Source organism: Anarhichas minor, unplaced genomic scaffold, assembly GCF_050575085.1.
Source record: "Anarhichas minor isolate MPS153535 unplaced genomic scaffold, ASM5057508v1 ptg000007l, whole genome shotgun sequence".
In the NCBI taxonomy this organism is placed as follows: Eukaryota; Metazoa; Chordata; class Actinopteri; order Perciformes; family Anarhichadidae; genus Anarhichas; species Anarhichas minor.
The window spans coordinates 6,080,598-6,097,245 of record NW_027466453.1 but is presented as its reverse complement, the minus strand read 5'-3'; the positions used below and the strand labels follow the sequence as shown (position 1 = coordinate 6,097,245).

Below are 16,648 nucleotides of genomic sequence, written 5' to 3'. Positions count from 1 at the left end.
TCTCTCTCTCTCTCTCTCTCTCTCTCTCTCTCTCTCTGGTGCACAGAGGCATCCGCACCGTTAGGGGGCGCTGTGGTCGCGCGACTGGCTCTCCAGGTGTAAACTCGCACACAGTTGAGTGCGCTCACCGTCCAGACGGTAACAGGTGTCCGCTGCTCAAAACACAAAAGAGACCAAAACGTGGATCTAATGCCGGAGTTTGAGGTGGGAGGTGACCGGTAGAAAAGTTTTGGAGAAACCAACAAAGGGGCAGAGTTCAAAAGGTAAATTAGTTTGTTTTATTTGTCTTATCCTACAAAGTTGACGTGACGTGGACTCCACATCGTCATACCCTGCAGGGAACAGTTGCATTTTGTAGCAGGTGTTAAGAACGTATGCGCCGCCTTGTTCCTTGTTTCCTCTGCATGTTTCCGCATTTTAAAGTTAAGAATATTCATTGGACTTTTGGGAAACATACACCTTAATGCATTTATTATATTATATATGTATTTTAATTAGTACTGTATTGTGTCTATAATAAAATGAAATGTAATTATTAATCTATGCAATAACTTATCATTTGTTTTGAAAAAAAAACAATAGACTGAACTAGGATGACTGTGGTTTGGGTTTTGGGAATATCTGTATCCTCAGTCTTTGTTCATTGGCTCTTGCATGCTTTCACTTGCAGATAGCTCCAAAGTGCATCGTGTAACTGCAGCTACTCTGACAATCCGTTCAATTCTCAAGCAAAAATAGTGAAAAAGTGCCAAACCTTTTATGAAATATGAAGATGTGCTGCATCTCTGTGTCACACAGCGTTGTGAATTAAACATGTTCTTGGTTTTGACATCTGAAGGCGTCGCCTGTAGGACTCTGGGAAGTCATTTCATAGACGGATCGATTCAATGAAAAATAATTAACAGGTTTATTGATGAGGACAATAATTGTAGCCCTAGAAAGAACATTAGTTATTGATAGAAAACAAATTGCATTTAAGGCCAAGTATTGATTACTCTGATGTGCTGTGTTTCCTGTATTCTGTCTCTCCGTCTCCCAGTTTAAACCCACCAGGTGCTCCATGTGAAACCCTCCAAGTGAGACCGCGAGCCTCCGACCATGAAGAGGACCAAGCAGATCGACATCCGGCGGGCCCTCGCTCTGGCCGGCGCCTTCAACTTCCTGTGCTCGTGCGCCAGAGCCTGCCTGCTCCCCTTCCTCACCCTGTACTTCCGACAGCTGGGTCTGTCCCCCGCGATGACGGGCGTCATCATGGGCACCAAGCACCTCGTGTCGCTGGTGTGGAGCCCCGTGGCGAACCTGCTCTCCAAGCACTACGACAAGAGGCGCGTGGTGATAAACGGCTCTCTCGTGTGCTCGGCAGCGGCGGCTCTGGTCCTGCTGCTCGTCCTGCCGACGGACGTGCGCCCGCAGGCCGGCAGCTGTAACGTGTCTGATCTGCGTGGCGGTCCGACCCAAAGTCTGGGTGGAGACCTGCTCGGGAGCAGCGTTGCACCCTCCGTACCCTCCGCACCCTCAGCTAGAACTCACACCAACACGGCTCCCGTCTCCCAGTCCGGGGTCACTTCAACTGCGAAGACACTTTCCGATACTAAAACCGCACTTCATCATCATAATCATTCTCATCATAATCATTCCCATCCTCAGCTGCCAGCATTGAATGCATCAGTGGTGGTCAACGACAGTGCTGGAGAACCGGAGGTCGGCGGCTCCTTTATGCAGCACCCCACCACCTCTTCGGCAGCTCCAGTGAGGAGTAAGAGGTCAAAGTTCAGCTCGGGGTCAGAAGAGCAGCTTGGAGAAAGGAAGACGGAGGAAAAGACGGGGGAAGAGGAAAAGGAGAGGCGTTTTGACTTTCTGGGCAGCCTGAAGGCGATGGACCCTCAACACTGGGTCTTCTTCCTGACACTCATCATCGTGTTGGTGTGGGAGTGCGCGTCAGCCCCTCTGGAGTGGACCGCAGACGACGGCCTGTATGAGTATCTGGACTCCGCCGATGCCTCAGACCGCTACGGCAGCACCGGGGTGTGGGGTCTGCTCGGGGCGGCGTGTGGGGTCGGGGGAGCGGGCTTGCTGGTCAGCAGGCTGAGCTGCCTCGTAGCTGGCGGGGTCTCCAGGAGCGCGGTGCACTTCTACTGCTACGCCGCCCTGGCAGCCGCGGCCCTCCCTGTGGCTGCGTACCTCCCCCTCTACCTGAACAAAAAGCGAGACCGGGCCAACGGGCTCCTCAAGGCCGTGCGGCTGGTGCGCGGCTCCCCCCGCGCACTGCTCTGCGCCATCACCGCCCTGCTTGCCGGGGTGGCGGGGTCCGCCGTGGACAACTTCCTCCTGTGGCAGATGCAGGACCACGGGAGCAACGAGCTGCACATGGGGATGTCTCTAGCCGTCGCCCAGGTCTCGCAGGCCGCCTTCCCTCTGCTGGCCGGCCGGTTTTCCAAACTCCCCAGCTCGGGACAGGTGCTCGTCGTTGCGGCCGCGAGTCTCGGCTTGCAGTGCTTCTATTACTCCTTCCTCTGGGGGCCGTGGGCCGCGGCGCCCGCCCAGGTGTTGAGCTGCTTCAGCGGCGGGGCCCTCTGGTGGGCCGTGAGGGTCCAGTGCGAGGATGTGGCCCCGCCGGGGGCCGAGAGGAGCGTGAGGAGGGTCTACGTTGCACTCTCTCTGCAGCTGGGAAACGGGCTGGGGAGCTTCGCCGGAGGCTTCGTGGCCCAGAGGTTCGGGCTCACGTGGCTGTTCAGAGGAGCGGCGGTGGGCCTGATGGCGTGGTGCGCGTGCCTGCCTCTGCTCCAGTGGAGTGCCCCCCGCCAGCGCAGGATCAACTACTCTCGGCTTTTGGCGGCGGATGCGAGCGAAGCCAGCGACTCCGAGTCTGACCAGGAGAGAGACTGGCTGGAAAGAGCGATGGACGACGACAGAAGCCGCAGCAGCAACAACAACTATGGACGGAAGAATAAACCATTAACCTCTGCAGTGTGAGAGTAAAGGACGCTTCAGAGAGTGCAGTAGCCTACATAGAATGCATTTACATAGAATAATTTCTATCAGTGTGGAAATAATATATTCATGATATATTTAACTCTCATCAGTGCTCATAAGATTCATCAGCTGTTCTGATGGACTCGAGGATTCATCTCTGTGCCACCTGAGCCTTCACAAATGAACGTTACCACGACCGATTTAGTTTATTCTAAAGCAAACAAAGAAGCAGGATGAAGGGCGGGCAGAAGAAGGACTCAACAGAAACACTGAGCCTCTTTCTGTTGAGTGTAAACACCAGAGGTGTGCACAAGGTGAGGCTGGACTAGGATGGCCTCCTGTTCCACCACACCCACACAGTCTGTTTATCTACAGCTAAGGTCACCGTTGTCCTCCACTGTGGTGGTGGGGGGGGTTTTGGACTCTGTGTGAACTGATGACACTATTAACCAAGGGTTGGCGTTGTTTAACCGCAGGGAGCTCAGCACATTAAAACTGTGTCGTGAGATTCTGGTGTCATGAAGCTGTGACGTGTTCGTTTAATCTGCATTTCCAAAGTGAGCTTATTTTTCTGACGCGTTGTCTCAAGTAAAAAAAAAAAAAATGCAAAATGTGAATTAAATGTGTCATTTTCTTTCCTCCAGAGAGCTTCTGTATGTCTCTGTTGTATTTGAAAGTCTTCAACCTGTTAGTGAAGAGTAGCATCTGTGACTCCAGCATTAGCTCTTCTCCAGCACTTGAAATAAATAGATACTCATCCCCGGTATGTCGTTAAGCAGCTGAACTCAATCAGGCGAGATGAAAATGTCGTCCTGGTGAAAGGCAGCTCCATTCTCCTGTGGACAGTGTGGTTGTAGAGCGGTTAGAGAGCAGCAGACCGTTATAATGGCAGATGTCTGTTTATTAAAACCTGTTGGGTCCCTGATTTGATTCCATATACGTTTACCCTGCTGGGGAAACAAATTCACTTACGAGTAGTCGTCAAATGCAGTGGTGGAATATCTCAAACACTGAACTTAAGTACAATTCACCACTTAATTCACCACTCCTGCTCCACATGCATCTCGGAGGCAAACATTGTACTTTTTACTCCACTACATTTGTCTGACGCCTTTAAGTTACTTTTAAGATTACAATTTTATTATACTCTTCCCATCCAGTGAATAACCATCAATTTACATAAAGTGTCCCCTGTATGTGTTGGGAAAACTCTACTTCTTAAGTTATATAAACTATTCAAAAAGCTTCTTGGATCAGCTGGAAAAAGCATCGTCTCCAAGCTGAAAACATCTCCAGCAGTGCAACATGCACATTAATGGTCATTTTTAATCCTCGTGTTTAATATATAAACACCAACAGGCAACATGTACATTGTGCTCATAATACTTACACACTTCACAGAGTGCTGTTTTTTTTTTACTTCAGTAAATTATCTGAATACTTCTCCCTCCACTGTTCAAATGTAATTCTCCTTCTCTTTAGTCGGTAGTTCTGGTGCGGGTCTGCCCAGCAGGTGGCGCCCTGCGGCGGACATCCGCTGCCTCAGCTCCTTCCGCGCTCACATCCACCTCTGTGCAGGAGCTCTCCTCCCGTTATACGTTACAGCACTGCTGCATGGACTTAGTCGATACCTTCTATAGACATTTTCTGGCTGCACATACATTTATTTGATTTTTTTTTTTCTGAAAAAGGGGGGAAAGCTTCTTTTTTTTTTAACAATATGGAAAAAGAGAGAAGATCCTCCAAGCAGTACGGCTCTTTGGAGAAGACGCAGGTGGAAGGAGCGGCGGAGAAATCAAGTGAGTTTTGAGCAGCTTTGGATGCGCGCGTGGATCGTGTTGCAGTGGGAAGTAATCGGAGAAAGAAGGGGGTCTGTGTCCACATCACAACTTTCATCCGGGAGAAGCTTCAGGTCCCTGCAGATCCTCTCAGTTCACTGAGCGGTGAAGGTGTCCGTCAGCAGGGTTAGACCCAGTAGACCTGTAAACCCGTTAGTTGTGAAGGGGAAGATTCTTCTGCTTAATCTTTTTAATTAACCCTCAATGGCGACCTAATGGTCTGATGCTTGTTCTCTAAGAGCCTTCTTCCACACTGCCAAAAAACTCTTCCACTTGTTTTTATCTTTAGTCAAATTTAAAGATATAGAAGGAAAAAAAGTAACCTGGTCTGTAATTCCCAAATGTAGTTGATGGATAATGATAAAATAGTGGAATATATGTCACAATTTCCTCACAGTCAAATAGCTTGTTTTGTCCAATAGTCCAAAATAGAAACAGATATTCAGTTTAGTCACATTAAATATAAATAAACTTGTTGTTATCCTATTTGGAAGCTGGAACAAGATATTTGATTAATTAAACGATTAATTGATTCTCAATATAGTGACAGATTATTTTTCTGACAATCAACAAATCAGTTAATTTGATCTCGTTTTATCTTTAATTTAAATTAATTTCTAGAGCTTGACAGTCACGTCATCGCAGCAGGAAATTCAACATTATGAAGAATAACGATCCAGTAATTAATAACAAATGTATTTACCTTTTTGTTTTTCCTTGTACTTATATTCCTTATAATTATGAACAAATTTCATATTTTTATTCCAGGAAAATTCCTAGTAAAATGTCAGGGAATTACAGTTAATGGGTGATTGTGAGGATTGTGAGAAAAGACAGACTGTGTGGTGGTTTTGCCTCTTTATGTGTTGTTTTGTGTCTTTTTGTAGTAGTTTTGTGTTTTTTTGTGGTCATTTTGAGTCTCTTCCTGGTTGGTTCGTGTCTCTTAGTGACATTTTGTAGGTGAAGGCCAGTGGGGCCCCTGACACTTCGGGCCCCTGTACCTGGTTGGCCAATTTAGAAATCCATCCCTGAAAATGGAGACACCTTATAGCTGCATGATGAGATTTTATTTGTGTTCCTCGGGGCTCAGTCCTCGGTTCTCTGTTATTCCTGTGTGCAACAGAAGACGCACAGGCGCGCATTCATTTTATTTTATTGCTTTCTATTATTGACTAAATTCCCAGAGCCTGTCAGAGGGTTTGGGGCAAAAAAGGAACACATGCCGGCAACTCATGTATGTGCGTGCATGCGTGAGGTGAATAAAGTTGGTTTGGAGAGGTTGAGCGTTATCGTGTGTGTGTGTGTGTGTGTGTGTGTGTGTGTGTGTGTGTGTGCGCGTGTGTGTGTGTGATTGTTATGTCTTCACAAGGTCAGGTAATTAAAAGCCGATCCGAGCTCTGCTGGATGACTCATTGCTCTCGGTGAGGAGTAGGAGGCTGCAGGGGGAAGCAGTGCAGCTATTCAGTGATGCTTGAAGAATTACTGGGTGGTGGGTGGTGGGGGGGGGGGGGGGGGAGTATCCACAGAGCTGTGATCAGATCACAGCAGGATGGTGAATTTGAGCCAGGGCACTTTAAATGTTTAAAGCTGAACTAGGATCATTGTAGGGTTTACTGTCTCAATAATGGGCTTTTGGTGTTTGACTCTGTTTACTTTAAGATTTCCTCCGTGAGTTTCCAGAGTCTCTCGGGAACCTTGACAACCGACACATGTGGTTTATTGGACATAATGAATGCAATAAATTACTCCAATTTAGCAATTTCACACTTGAGGCGCAACGGAAAGATGGACAGTTACACTATTGGATTCAATTTATTTTTAATCACCACCTTTCTCAGAATTACTCAGAACTTTCAAAGTATGGTGCTCACAGAGCCAAACTTTATATGGTGAAAAAGATTTAAAGCAATAGCTTTGGGCGATAGGATCATTTGCTTTCTTGCAGAGGGACAGACGAGAGCATCGATACCACCATCATGTCTGTACGCTAAATATTAAAATACATTTATTTTGTTCTGCGCGGAGTGTCTGAAAAAGGGGGGGAAGTTTTTTTTGAACAATATGGAAAAAGAGAGAAGAAAATAAAATATGAAGTAGCTGGCTAGCTTAGCTTAGCACAAAGACTGAAAACAGCTAACCTGGCTCCCTCCAAAGGTAAACAAACAAAGTAAAATGTGTTATTTTGTCAGACACTTTAGACAGAGTCAGACTAGCTTTTTCATCTTGTTTCCAATGTTTATGCTAAGCTAAGCTAGCCGGCTGCTAGCTGCATTAATCTTCTCTAACTCTCAGCGTGAAAGCAAATAAGCGTATATCCCAATGATGTTGAGCTATTGTTTCAAATTGTAAAACCATGTTCAATAATTCAGTGTGTGGCCTACTACTGTGCTTTTTCTCTGAAAATGATGATCTCTGTCGGTTCGGTTTGAGTCTGTGTGGACGCTGCTTGTGGAACTGAGAAACAAACCCACCCTTTTCACATGCAACATTTAACTTGTCATTGCAGCAAAAACACAGCTGTAACTAATGTCCTTAATGATGGCTCAGTTCCTTTAAGTGTTCCAGTGAGTAATGCCAGTGGAAGGAATTGCCAGCCTCAATTTCAAGTCAATTTCACAATCAATTTGTGGCTTTCAGTTTACAGAATGTGCTTCTTTATGGTGCTTGTGTCACTTGTTTGATGACGGCAGCCAGTCACACACACACACACACACAAGTCTGTACAAACTCCCAATGCCATGATCAGAACCAAATAATGGTGTTTTGCTCTTGCCTGTCTTCCAGCAGAGGATGTCATTTCGATGGCTGACTCCACAATTACGACCGAGGACATTGAAGGAGAGCTGTGCAAAATTGAGCGGATAAGAGATATCCTGGTCCGGAGGGAATCGGAGCTCAGATACATGTAAGACCTGCTTCTTCAATTGCACAATTTTAGTCTGAATAAAACCATATATGAGAGTAAAAAAAAAAAAAAAGGGATTGGATACTGACACACAGCAATGACATTTGACCCAAGATGATAATACGTGCTTCTCCTTTATCATGTGATGTTCCACTACACCGACACATAGAGTAAAGCTCTCTGCTGTACAGGGATCTGAATACTCCAAGATACTGTCAGCAGTCTCTCAGGAATATAAGATGATGCACAGTGACTGTCGGTGACAAACACTGGGAGCAGTCATGTGCATGATGGCAAAGTGTGTGAAGAAAACAGCAGTGCTATTTGAGGTCTTAGCAGACTACCAGCACACACACACACACACACGATCAGGTTTTTTTCTGATCTAAAAAGATACCCTTTGCTCCCTTCCCTCTCATCCTTTCCTTTCATTTTTACACGCTTTTTCTGTCGAGACCGTCCTCATTATTTTGACACACGAGGATGGAGGTGGTGGAGTAGGGACTGAGAACAGCGACCAGCACTGCGTAATGTGACCATATGATGAATCGGAGAAACGGAGGATAACTTTTGCTCGGGGGGGGTTTTGTTTTTATGCCTTCAAAATGACTAATCCGATAAGTGTTGGCAGTTCATGATCATGTTCTCACTTCCATCCGCATCCAGAGGGTGAAAAGTGATGCACGATCCAGCTCCCAATTATAGATTGTTTCCCTGCATGTGTTGATATGTGTTATATCAACTGCAGCACAGGCAGAAAATGAAGCTCAACTATAATAGCTATAAAAATCATTTTTTGGTTTTCCTGCTGAGAGTTAGATGAGAAGATCAATACCACTCTCATGTCCGTACGCTAAGGAGGAAGCTAGAGCTAGCAGCCGGTTAGCTTAGCTTAGCACAAAGACTAGAAACAGCTAGCCTGTTTGTACACATTAATCAAATGAGATATAACATTCAGAGAGGCTGGTAGGTAGATTGTGTTACCTTTGAATAGAGCCAGGTTAACAGTTTCCCCCTGTTTCCAGTCTTTATGCTAAGCTAAGCTAACCTGCTAAAGCCTTATATCTACCGTACAGACATAAGAGTGGTATCAATCTTCTCATATAACTCCCTGCAAGAAAGCAAATCATTCTAAATGTGAAACTATTCCTGTTAGTACATTACATTTTACATGTATGTGTTCCACTGTCTTAGAAGGATTAATATCTTCAGCGTCACTAGCTGCATGGCTCTACAGATGGCAGTCTTGGTCTGTGGGTCCAGACTGATGTGACTACTAATTAGCAAATGCTAACCTACCTACACACTACATTACATTATACCTGCCAAACATCGACGTGTTAGCAGTGTCACATAGCTGCTAGCATGGCTGTTGACTCTTGTGCTGAATTAACATGGAATCAGCGACAGTAGACGGCAAACCGGGTAACCGACTTTGTAAGGTCAGGTGTTGTAAAGTAAAAACAAAAAGGTATGCTATTTGGAACGCAGATATAGTATGTTTTTTTTATTTCACAAATTGCACATGTACAATTTCACAAATTGTCAATAAGAAACAGCAAAATACATGCATTCAAACTAACATGCCACGGGGGCAACCGCAGAAGATAAGAAAAATAGACAGATAAAAACATACATTTTATTACATACATAGATCACAGGCATTGCATGCAGAGGAAGTATGTCCCAATTAAATGCGTACTGCATTCAACAGTATATACTTTGTTCGGAGAAGCTGCAGTATGTACTAGGAAAGTAAAAAGAGAAAGTATGTGATTTGTAACGCAGCTTCTATTTGACCGTCCTGCTCTCGTTTTACTACTGAAATCATTTAGTCTGACTGTGACATAAACAAGAAAACTCCAATGCAAATACATTTTGAAAAAATAACACTCCTGGCAGCATATGAGTCATCCTGATATATCCTGCTGAAGTACACCAAAGTGAAGCCTGTTTTATTAAACCAACAGCTCAGAGTACATATTGCTCTCACAGTCATTTCCCTCTTTTTGCCATCACTGTAACACACGCACACACATTTAGAGACACACACACACTTGCGTGAACGGCTCCTGATGTTTTGAAATCTGCTTCAGAGTCAGACGGTGAAATGAGATCTGATAATGTCAGGTGTGATTCATTCACAGAGGGCAGTGTGGCGGTGTTGTTCCAGTTAATGAACTCACGGACCTCGCTGTCATCTCAGTCCAGTGTTTTTCTGTTTGATAAGCTCCTACAATTTCACACTGATGTTTGTATGTATAGTTAGGAAGGAAATTGGGTTGCTGCGGTTATATACAATCCATTCTGTGTTTGTTGTTTTTCACACCTGCTTTCCTGCAAATATCTATTCATGGTTTGTTTGTTTTCTGCTCAGGATGGATGACATCCAGCTCTGCAAAGAAATCACAAGACTGAAGATGGAGCTGCAGAAACTTGTCTCTATTCCAGGTATATTAAAAAAGCAGTCTCATTTTATTTAATGAGCACGCATTTCACTTATGATGTGCCGCATATGGTTTTTATTTGCTTTATTATCTTTGAAAAAAATATAGAAAATGTTTCTCTGACCAGCAATCCCTTCAGTGATGAGGAGTGGAGGGAATCCAACACATCAAATAAAAAATCACATAAAAATAATGACTTCACCTAAAACACATAGAGACTTCAAAGAACAATGATCCCCTTTTCCACTTGAATTTTGATTAAATCATTTGTATAACTATATAATTTATGATACAATACGTTCTTTTATGTGAAACTTTTTATGGTGCCATCTTGGAAAAGAGATTTTTGAACCAGAATGGGAAATATTACTGAAAAACTAAAAGAGGAAATTAAAAATAAAATAGCTCTGCTTTAGAAGAAGTTTGTTGTGGCAGCTAAAGAGATAAGAACAGAAGTGGTTATACACCTAACAAATACTGTAAAGTGCCTTTGATATAGGAGATTTAGCCATGCTAGCTGCATAGCTCTAGGGCTAGCAATGTTGGTCTGCTGTGAACCGATAACACTCAATCTTTACAATGCTAACACGCTAAACTAAGGCGGCTCACACGGTAAAGGTTGTATGCATGCTAAACATTAGCATGTTAGCATTGTCACTGTGAGCATGTTAGCTTGCCGAGGTTAGCATTGAGCTGTGCCTAAACGCAGCCAAAGATGCTCTATAACATAAATAACGCATTATAAGCTCCGCCAAAGTTTAGAAATGGGACACACTTCCTGTCTCCTCGCCTCGTTCGGAAGTGTTGTGTATGTGGTGTGGATCTGTAAGCAGATTGAGTCATATTTGCATAATGTATTCATATTTTCTTTTGCTAACATTAGATATCTACATAGCTTACAAACATATTTAGCAGTACAACATTTTGTTAGCTAGGGCGTTAGTTGCCAGATCTCACTAGAGTGTGTCGCTGAGACAGAGAAAGGTCTCGAACAAAGTTTATTTTCTCCTGATTTATCCGTCTGGAAAATGCAATTTCAGTGTCAAAATGTTCGAAAGATATGTAGCTTGTGAAAAATGGCTCCAATAGTTACTTTGGTGACTATGTGTTACTGTACTATTCTGTTATATGACCTTGTTTACTTACTGCGTGACTGCTTTTTATTTATTGTAGTTTCATTTATTGATGTTTCGTTCGCTTGGTGAGCATAAGACACATTTCCACCCTGGTGGGCAATAATAATCTGTTCTATTCCAGTTTATTCAATTATATTCTAGTTTATCATTTTGACACTTGTTGCTGTATTTTTTACGTTAAGCTTGTCATGTGACTGTTGAACAGACAATGACAAGTCCAAGGAGGACAGGGAGAGGGAGGAAGAGCTGCTGCAGCAGATCAACAAGCTGGTGGAGACCAGAGACTTCCTCGTGGATGATGTGGAGTTCGAGAGGCTGAGGTGAGGTTATCAAATCAATCGAGTGAAAAGACTCGGTGGTGTTCCTCTCATGCCCAGCAGACATTACAGTGCTGTCTGTTTGCAACACAATGGGTTTCAGGGGAGATTTCATTTAGGGAAAAGTGTGCAAGTCCAAAAGGTCTGGATCTTTAGATTCTGGTGATTTAACTTTGTAAAAATTAAACTTTACAATTAGCTTTCAGCATGCTTATCAGTCTGAAGCTTTTCTGAAACAACTTTAGTTTAATACCACACTTAATACTTTGTGCAAAAACAAACTGACATTATACATATATACATTATATACTATTTGCCCCATCTCAGATTATTGATCCAGTGAGTTTTAAGAGCTTTTCTTCTAAAGCTTTGTCTCTTTGTGTTCTGTGCATTCCCTCTATATATGTATATATGTATATGTATATATATTTGTTTGTGGTGCTACCACTGATAAGCAGGCAGTCGTTGATGTGAAAGAATATCTTTGAGTGACATTTTGATTGGTCTCAGAAGGATTGCGGGGATGTGAGAGGACATCTCCCTTCATTATTCAATGTTGGAAATAGATTGAGGACAGCGCTGTGTGCACATGCAGCTGTGAATCCACGCCATGCACAGTAGATTAAAATCATCTCCTGAGGATTTGTCAGTCCCGCCTGTCGCCTTGGTTTCTGTCAAATGCAGCCCAGTGACATTTAACATGATTAACAAGAAACCTCAGAACCGCATACTTGACAAGTAAAATAAAAACAGGGACATATTCTCCTCCACAGGGAACAAGAGGAGGACAGAGAAATGGCCGCCTTCTTACAGTCCAAATTTCCCAAGACATTGGCTGCAAAAGGTGAGTCTGACCAAAGAGGCCGACATGTGCATGTGCTTCCAATTAGAAGTCATCTTTGACTCTTGTGTGTAAACGGATAAAGTTATTTGGTGCAAACACCTTTTTTTCTGGTAGTTCAGTTGTAATCCTTGCACCAGCTGTGAGGCCCAACCAAGGATGTCTGATCCAAACACAGAGCAGAACCGCTCCGCTTCAACCCCTGATCCCCAAATCGCTCAGTTACAACTCATCATACTATATCGCTCTGCTAGCTAAAACCGCCTACGAGCAAACAGTCGAGCGTTTTTTTTATAAGTTCACAAGATAGATATTTCATTGCTGAAGTTAAATACATTCAATCGCTGTTGCTGAAAAAAATGCTGACCATAAATAAGTGTCAAAAAGGAGAATTTGATTTCATGAAAATGTGAAAGGAAAAGTTTGGCATTTTGAGAAATTAGCTTATTCTGCATGCTAAAGCTACAGTTAACATAGCTTAGCATAAAGACTGGAGAGGGGAAACGGCTCTAGCCGGGCTCTGTCCGAAGGTAACAAAATACATCTAACAGCGCCTCTGAAAGCCTACTAATCCACATGTTATACAGTGGGTTATGTGCCAGACTATTTCTCTAATTGGACCAGCTGCAGAGCAACCAGTGGAGTGGTTCCTGGTCCATGTTTGTCGGATTACATTAGAGCCAGGCTAGCTGTTTCCCCCTGTTTCCTGTCTTTGTGCTAAGCTAAGCTAACCAGCTGCTGCCGATATAGCTTCATATCCAGCGTACATATATAAGAGTGGCGTCTAACCTTCTGCAAGAAAGTAAAGAAGCATATTCCCCAAAATGTCAAACCTTTCAGTTAAGGAATATAACTTTAAGTGAAGGTGTGGAGGATGAGAGTTTACCGTCACGTCTTCCTTTTCAATCAGGTGCTTTGCAAGATCAAACAGTGCCGTCCAAAGCCCAGCAGACAACAGCGCCATTTTTCACTAAAACTGGACTTACACTTCTGAAAGACTGCTGCAGCTTCACCTGCTCCGTCATGTAACACCGTCCAGGTGAAAACAGAGGAGTGTGTGTGTGTGTGTGTGGATGCACATGTGAGCCTCCCCAGTGCTTTCATGTGTATATTGTATGTCTGCCCTGCTAAGAAAGATGATCTGCATTAATCCACATGTGCATACAATGTAAGAGATGCGTATTATTCTTATTATATATTATGTGACTTGCTACTGTGAAATACTGCGTTTGTATGTGTTGCAGGAGGGAAGCTTCCTGGCTCATAGATATTATAATGCTTTTTGTCCAATTAAGGTAATTAGATACTATTATGGCTGCTCCGACTGTGTGTTTGTGATGTATTCGATGCAGTAAGAGTAGACCACTACACTTGCTTTAGTACTGTAGCAGACTATTATAATGTCATTGTTGGGACTGCAGCTATAGTGATTACTTTCATCATTGATTCATACTTTATTTTCATCATTCGGTTAATTGTTTGGTCTATAAAGTGCAGTAGCAGTACATCAGAGAAGAGATATGTGTAGATAGAGCTGAACAGTAACGCAGCAGACCACAACTTAAACCAAAATCTTTCTCTGAATCGGATGTAATTAGTCATTAAGTAATATGTCTTAGTCTGTTTTGTAAGAAAAGATTTTCACATACTGAACAAAAATAATTAAATAAATGTGAATATGTAATCTACTATTTTGTGTGACACATCATCTTTGCAATGTTGTTAAAATAAAGACTTTTAATGCAACAACACAATATATGTCATCTTCATAATGTTGCACAAAGTGATTATTAGAATTTTTGAATGATTATTCAAGATGTGATCTTCGGGGGGGTGTTCAGAAAGAAGCGGAAGCCAGGACTTAAATACCCGACCCACTCCAAAGAGCATCCTGCCACCATCCTGTGTGTTACTGCCATGACAACGGGAGGAGATGGTGGTGTGTGTGTGTGATGGTGGTTGGGGGTTATTATTGATCACACTGGTGAGGAGAAAACCAGATGCTTTCAGTTCCGCACAACTTACCTCAGCTGCCTGCCTCCACCTCTCATACACAGACAACACACACTGCAGCGACAGATGAGTCACACAGTGGACTTAGAGAGGCAGCACCTCCCCACCACACTGTCTTTGATTTGTCTTATAGAGTATTTTGTCAAAGGAATACTACATGTTAGTAGATATTATAGTCACAATTGGTATGCATGTTCTCCCCGTTTCCTTAATATTCCCTTTCACCTCGTGGAAGAGATACGTTCAATAACGCACATGTTCTGTTACTCTTGTCCATATAGCTCTCTCCCCGCAGTGATGTGGTCTGTTTGGCGGTTCCATCCCTCTGGCAGTTGATAAAGGCCGTCACACAGCTGGCTGCAGATTAACAGACCTGCAACGCTCTCCGCTGTATATAATTTGCAGGCTGAGAAGACTAATCAGGGGGGCCACACACTGAATGTAGACAAGTTACTGCCAACCCACTAATTGGATGCTTGTGGAAAAAGCTGCTTGCTCTTGTAGGCAGCGTTGGCTGAGACATTGAAAAGTCCCTGGAAAAGGCGATAACATGCTCCGCCAATTAAAGACTTTTTTCTTTACAGCTTTGACCCTTGACTTTTTTCTGAAAGCGTTTAATGATGCCAGGCTCAGTCTAAGCATGAACATGATGGTGCTGTACATGTATGTTATAGGAGCTGCATAGCTCTCCAGCAGTCTGCAGGGTAAGTAAAGGAGAGATCTTTGTGTGAGTGCATGTCAGCCACAGAGAAGGAGCAAGAACAGGAAGCGATAAAACAAGGTTGGGGGGGGGGGGGAGACGGCAAAGGAAAGATATCAAACTTTTTTCACACATCTGATATGTTTCACTCTGAGATCTGATGTCTCAAATATTACTTTTCTGCCAGCAGTGTAATATATGCTAAATGTCTTATCGTAGCTATGGTTGCATTGACAGTTTGATTCAACTCAAGCCAAAAGCAATTTGAAACCCAAGACCCCTTATACCAATATCTGTCACATGACCCGGGACTATTGGATATTTTAAAGTTAAATATTCAGCATGTGTCTCAGCTAAGGACTGCGGTTCAATTGATTCAATTTGTGCAGACGCAATAAGACCAGCTTATGAATTGCACAGAATCAGTTTATGTTTCAATTTGATATTCATCAAATTGACAGTGATGATGCAATGTCTGTGACATTTAAACCTATTGGATGAACACCACACCGACATTTAGTTGTTTTTTTTTATTTATGTGTGGCCTGTCGGTTCTGACGTTGGCACTGACAGCACTATGAATTGTGGCGTTTATGTACCTCTAAACAATGTAATCAATATAAACATCTGTATTGTTCCCACTGAGAATGTAGAGTTGTAGTCTCTCACTGTGAACCCTGGAGAGACAAATATGATTATTTCTGTCAGTTTGTTTGTGATTTCTTCAGTTTGGTCGCTTTATTTTGAAAGTATTCACAAGTGACCATATGCTGGTCTCCACATTAAGAGAATGGAACTCAAACAGCTTTTACTGATAAGGGTGTCCCTGTTATTTATAATAATCACCCTAATAAAGACAGATATTAATACCAACACTGATATTACTGAATACACTGAGGTCAACAGGTGTAGCGAAACCTCAGCCAGCCCATACATTTACTTTCTCTCCTTCACAATCAATCTCCAGGAAACACCGTAAGAGCTACGGAACAAATAAAACATAAATGAGCTCTTACGAGTACAAACATTCAATTACATTTTCTCACACATGCTTCTCAAAAAGCACACTTAAAGGCTGAAATCTAGCATTAGCTTAACATTACGGCATAGCAAGTTAGCCATTTCTTTTAAACCAACATTAGCATCTAGTTACAACAGTAATACAAATAAAGGACGCAAAACATAAAAAGGCACTTACAAAATAAAAGCTGACTGGAAGTAGTTCTTAGGTAATTAGCAAAATAAAGGTTTGTAGGAAATATTCTCCTTAATAACAGAACCCTTTAAGAGTAATTTACAACAGGTATTTAACAGAGCAGAAACAATACCATAGGTAGTTTATTTGAATGCATCACACAGAGCAGAGGTTCATACTGTTTGCTAACTAAACATACAGATACTATTAACATCAGCGCTAACATGAGTTATCAAAAGCTTTAAATAACATACATATCTTCTAAAGTGTTAGTGATTGGTTA

At 42.9% G+C, this 16,648-nt stretch overlaps 2 protein-coding genes across 2 annotated transcripts; both read left to right on the top strand.

Annotated features, from left to right (window-relative positions):
- Positions 1-1,098: 1,098 nt before the first annotated feature.
- Positions 1,099-3,134, top strand: mfsd6l (major facilitator superfamily domain containing 6-like). Its single transcript, XM_076081701.1, has one exon. It carries the CDS (start codon positions 1,099-1,101, stop codon positions 2,971-2,973), a length of 1,875 nt encoding a protein of 624 aa, XP_075937816.1. The 3' UTR covers positions 2,974-3,134.
- Positions 3,135-4,392: 1,258 nt separating this feature from the next.
- On the top strand, positions 4,393-13,486 carry LOC142936374 (bMERB domain-containing protein 1). Its single transcript, XM_076080061.1, has 6 exons — positions 4,393-4,772; positions 7,596-7,716; positions 10,094-10,167; positions 11,505-11,619; positions 12,390-12,460; positions 13,368-13,486. Exons 1-6 carry the CDS (start codon positions 4,694-4,696, stop codon positions 13,484-13,486), a joined length of 579 nt encoding a protein of 192 aa, XP_075936176.1. The 5' UTR covers positions 4,393-4,693.
- The last annotated feature ends 3,162 nt before the right edge of the window (positions 13,487-16,648 follow it).